General features: G+C 38.9%; 1 protein-coding gene across 1 annotated transcript; it reads left to right on the forward strand.

Annotated features, from left to right (window-relative positions):
- The first annotated feature begins 250 nt into the window (after positions 1 to 250).
- Positions 251 to 4513, forward strand: gjd2b (gap junction protein delta 2b). The gene is made up of 2 exons (XM_086019756.1): positions 251 to 833; positions 2531 to 4513. Exons 1-2 carry the CDS (start codon positions 763 to 765, stop codon positions 3372 to 3374), a joined length of 915 nt encoding a protein of 304 aa, XP_085875882.1. The 5' UTR covers positions 251 to 762; the 3' UTR covers positions 3375 to 4513.
- Positions 4514 to 4908: the final 395 nt, after the last annotated feature.

The following is a 4908-nucleotide window of genomic DNA, read 5'->3' on the forward strand; positions in this document are numbered from 1 at the left end:
TTTAAACTACAGTCTGAATATTTGCACCCGTGGATTCACATATTCTCAGATTTTATTTTTTGGGGGTGGTTCATATTTTGGATTTGTCATGGGTTTTACAGGATTCTTTCTCCCCGTGTCCGCCTTTTTTGTAGAAAAACTATATTCAATGTTCATCAGCATTTTTTGAAAACTTTTTGGGGGTTGTAAAAAAAATGGGGGGGGGGTATTTTTCACCACCCCCCCCCCCTCTCTTTTTTACTATTATCATTTTTTTAATTGTATTCATTAATCAAGGGGACACTCAGTGTGTTCTGGGGCAGTCCGCGAGCCGCCAGTTGCCCATCCCTGATGCACACAAGATATGCGCGTCTTCTCACGAGGCTCACTCACTACCGCAAGCCGAGGGAAGCGCTAAATGGATGGTCATGTTACACTGAACAAGCGTGCGTCCCCGACCTCTCGCGTGTGACGCAGAGAAGTCTACTTAAACCGGAATTAACGCCGAGTGCAACAACCCCGCGCGTCATGCAGGCACTATCGTCCTTTTAGCGCGCACATAAACTCAGCCCGCAGACGGCATTCATTGTGGATGCGAGACGAGCTCAAAGCCTGCATGAAGCAGCTGTGCTGGGGAAGTCGCGTCCACAGCATTCCCACGCGTGCCGTGGTTGGAAAATGTTGTATCACTTGGATGCTTTTTCGCGTTCGTAGATTTTATTCCCTTTTTTTTTTTATTTGCACAATCTGCGTCTGAGTGACATTTTATCCGAATGAACAGTCATGGGAGAGTGGACCATATTGGAGCGTCTCTTGGAGGCGGCAGTCCAGCAGCACTCGACTATGATCGGAAGGTAAGAGTTTAGGAAAGAAAGAAATCATCCCCCGTGTCTGTACACATGCATTTGGTTGTAAACCAAGTTTTTATGTCTTATTGATTAATATGACTTTACAGTGTGGAAAAACGTAGGGTGGAGCGGTGGTTCAAATAAGTGACAAATGAAAGTTTGCATCTACAGGTTAAATACGCTCCAAGCACAAAGGAGGAAAAAGTGACAAGTGATGCTATTTCAGTCGTGGACAGCAGCCTTAACAGTGTCATGAGTAGACAAGGAGCTATCCATTGATAAAGAATCAGACTCCATTTCATCTGAGCACAGCCCGCCCATGCAAATAGAAATAAGTTCTGTTCTATAAATAGCATTTGTTATGAACAATTTAATGGTTAGAATAATCAGTAATTGTTATTTCTGGTATCGTCTTCCAATGTTTTTTTGTTTTTTTAGTTTTTCTTCAAACCTATACAAGGGCTCACAGTCTATATGTGATTTGATGATTTACTTGCCTGTCTACGGAATCTACCTGACATTCAAGCTGTGCAGGTCGGAGTAGCATCAAGGGCTTTAGAATAGATAACGCTAATGTTTAAATGTTTAAGATGAACATAACCACTGTTGATGAGGTGATTGGGTGTAAGCAAATTACTATTGCTGTTTTATAGTAAAGTATAGTATAGTATAGTATAGTATAGTATAGTATAGTATAGTATAGTATAGTATAGTATAGTATAGTATGCTTAGCAAATGTATTAAACCATTGGAGGTATTTGGCCCCGACATCATGCAGCATCATGAAGTTTTTATTTCCAGTGAGCAAATCAAGACAAAATTAATAAGTAATAATGTGCGTCACTGTTACCTTTCCGCTGTTTGTCAAACAGTGAATTTTAAAATTAATGGCTCACAATCATTACAGCATTCAGAATGTCATTTTGTTCAAATAGTGTGTATGTCCTGATATATTAATGTATACAGAAATTTGTCAAGACCAATGCTGTTAAATTCACAAAGCTGTGGCATAAACCTTACATTGGGTCGTGGTTTAATACATTAACACAGCATGTATCATAAGTTACCATGATATGATGATGCTGTTCTATTTTTTTTTTTTTTTTTAGTTTCCAAATGATTATTCCCCCCCAAAAAATAACACAACAAATGAATATGATTACAGTGTACAGTATATAAAAAGGCGACACACACCCGTTCAAAGGGTAGTTTTTTGTTACATAAAAAATGACACAAGATCAATCATTTTGTAACCTTTTTCACCGTTAATATGTACAACTCAGCTAACTTGGTTTTAGTTTTTGGGGGAGGGGAGGTAAAAATTAACAATTGAAATTGTGAAAATGGGATAGCAGAAGGATGATAATTTTAAAACTTTTTCTGCCATTAATTTGAACTGCACAACAAATATGTAAATCATTTCTAGAGGGAAACTAAAACTGATCACCTAAAATAATTGCACAAGTCCACTTGCCTTCTTGTAATTGGGGATGTAGCTGTGGCCAATCACAACTGACTCCAATTTAACATGAGTTTGACAACAAAAATCACAAATTTGAACGGGTATGTGTAAACCTTTTTTCCATCCACTGTAGATACAAACAAACCATTTAAAGTATTAAAACAGATGGAAATGTAGACTGTGAGAAAAAAATATTCCAATTATACAGTATATGTTAAATGGCTTCTCTTTCTTTCCTCAGGATCCTGCTGACAGTGGTGGTGATTTTTCGTATTCTGATCGTGGCAATAGTCGGAGAGACAGTGTACAACGATGAGCAGTCCATGTTTGTATGTAACACCTTACAGCCAGGCTGTAACCAGGCTTGTTACGACAAAGCTTTCCCCATCTCTCATATCAGGTACTGGGTGTTCCAGATCATTATGGTCTGCTGCCCCAGCCTTTGCTTTATCACCTACTCTGTCCACCAGTCTGCCAAGCAGAAGGAGCGGCGCTACTCCACAGTTTACCTCTCCCTGGACAAAGAGCAGGACTCCATGAAAAAAGATGACAGCAAGAAAATCAAGAACACTATTGTTAATGGGGTGCTACAGAACACAGAGAACACCAACAAGGAGGCGGAGCCTGATTGCCTTGAGGTCAAGGACAACCCCAATTCAGTCGTGCGAACTACTAAGTCCAAAATGAGAAGGCAGGAAGGCATATCTAGGTTCTACATCATCCAGGTGGTGTTCAGAAATGCACTGGAGATAGGATTTCTTGTGGGTCAATATTTCCTTTATGGATTCAATGTCCCCGCTGTGTATGAGTGCGATCGATACCCTTGCATAAAAGATGTCGAGTGTTATGTTTCCAGGCCAACAGAGAAGACAGTGTTTTTGGTCTTCATGTTTGCGGTCAGCGGCATTTGTGTGGTGCTCAACTTAGCAGAGCTCAACCATCTAGGGTGGAGGAAGATCAAAGCTGCCGTTCGAGGAGTGCGAGCAAGGAGGAAGTCCATTTATGAAATCCGCAACAAAGACTTGCCAAGGATGAGTATGCCCAACTTTGGACGCACGCAGTCAAGTGACTCAGCATATGTATAAATATGTGTAACACAAAAAAGCTGCAGGACATCTGTGAAGAAACTAGAGGAACTTAAATATTAAACTGAAATAAAAAACACTCTACTTTAAGATGACAAATGGTGGCATTACGACCTTGGGAGCATGTTTCACAAAACTTCTAAAGACTTTTGTCTTGGACTGGACTGTACCATGAGATGGCCGACGTATCTCATATATATTTGTTGTAGTTGGATAGGGTGATCACCATCATGTATGGATGTACTTATTTTTTCTGGGGAAAGACATTGACATGAATGGCTTGATTGTTTAATTGTGAAGCGCTGCAGATGATGGTTACATATTTGTTAAGTGCATCTTAAAAATATACACTAACTCATAAACCACAAGAACATTCACAGAGCAAGATGTTCCTATATATTCCAGTGGTTATGATAACATGAAAGTGAAACAAACACAGTAAAGATGGACATTATACAGTATACAGATTTTATATATATATATATATATATATATATATATATGTATGTGTGTGTGTGTGTGTGTGTGTGTGTGTTAACGCACACACACACACGCACACACCCCTATATACATACACACACTTGAATATCACAAAATGTACTTCACTTCATTGCTTTGGATGTCTGTGCTTGCACCACTGGCCTTACCTGGAGGTCTACCTCCATTTTTTTTAATTACACCTAAGCGCCCTATCTATTTATTTATTTATTTATTTATTTATTCATTTATTTATTTATTTATTAATTATCATCAAGTGCCATCCATTTACAGTACATTGTAAACACAGTATATTCATATTACAAAAAAAATTCTTGTAACAAAATACGCAATGTACAGCATGTATTAACAGGTGTAGAGAACACATGACATGACACACAGGGTTCATCAACAGTGCATTTGGTCATACTTTCATGCGTTTTCTCCAATTACTCCATTTTTCTCCCCCATTCCAAAATATTTGCATGTTAGATTAACAGAAGACTAAAGTGTGCGAATGTTTGTATGACTGATGGTTTGCTTATATGCTTGTGTGTTTGTTTACATATGAAAATGGATGAAAAACAATGATGTCATGGGGTTTTGATTATGGGTTAATATTGTGTATTTTAAACATCTGCAATAAAAATGAGCCATATGAACAATTATTATGTTTGATTTTGACATCAATTGACTAGATTGATTTGAAATTCAGAACTTTTGCCCACTTTATGTCTTTTAATCACCTATATCTAATATCACTGTGATGTGTGATGTGTAATTACTGAACACCTGAGGGGGTTCTCCAGCAAGCAGGTTCAACCTGAACCTGAATTCTTAGTTGACAAGCCCTAAACTCAATCACTGTGATTACTCAGGTCCAGGTCTGATCAGAATGAGTTCAATTATGTCTGAGTATGCCACAAGAGCGAGAGCAGAAACTTTCTTCCGTCTTGAACTTTCACTTATATCTCTGGGGTTGAATTCACCAAGATGGCAGGGCCCCAGTGGTGGGTGAGATCCGCCACGGAGATCCAAAACGCCCGAACGTTGTGGG

Source organism: Filicampus tigris, chromosome 20 (assembly GCF_054856515.1).
Source record: "Filicampus tigris isolate MCC_2025a chromosome 20, RoL_Ftig_1.0, whole genome shotgun sequence".
Taxonomy (NCBI): Eukaryota; Metazoa; Chordata; class Actinopteri; order Syngnathiformes; family Syngnathidae; genus Filicampus; species Filicampus tigris.

Bases quoted from the DNA above. Each gene is read 5' to 3' on its own strand.
- gjd2b (XM_086019756.1), top strand. From the start codon at position 763: ATGGGAGAGTGGACCATATTGGAGCGTCTCTTGGAGGCGGCAGTCCAG. The intron at 834-2,530 runs GTAAGAGTTTAG...TTCTTTCCTCAG, and splicing joins CACTCGACTATGATCGGAAG to GATCCTGCTGACAGTGGTGG.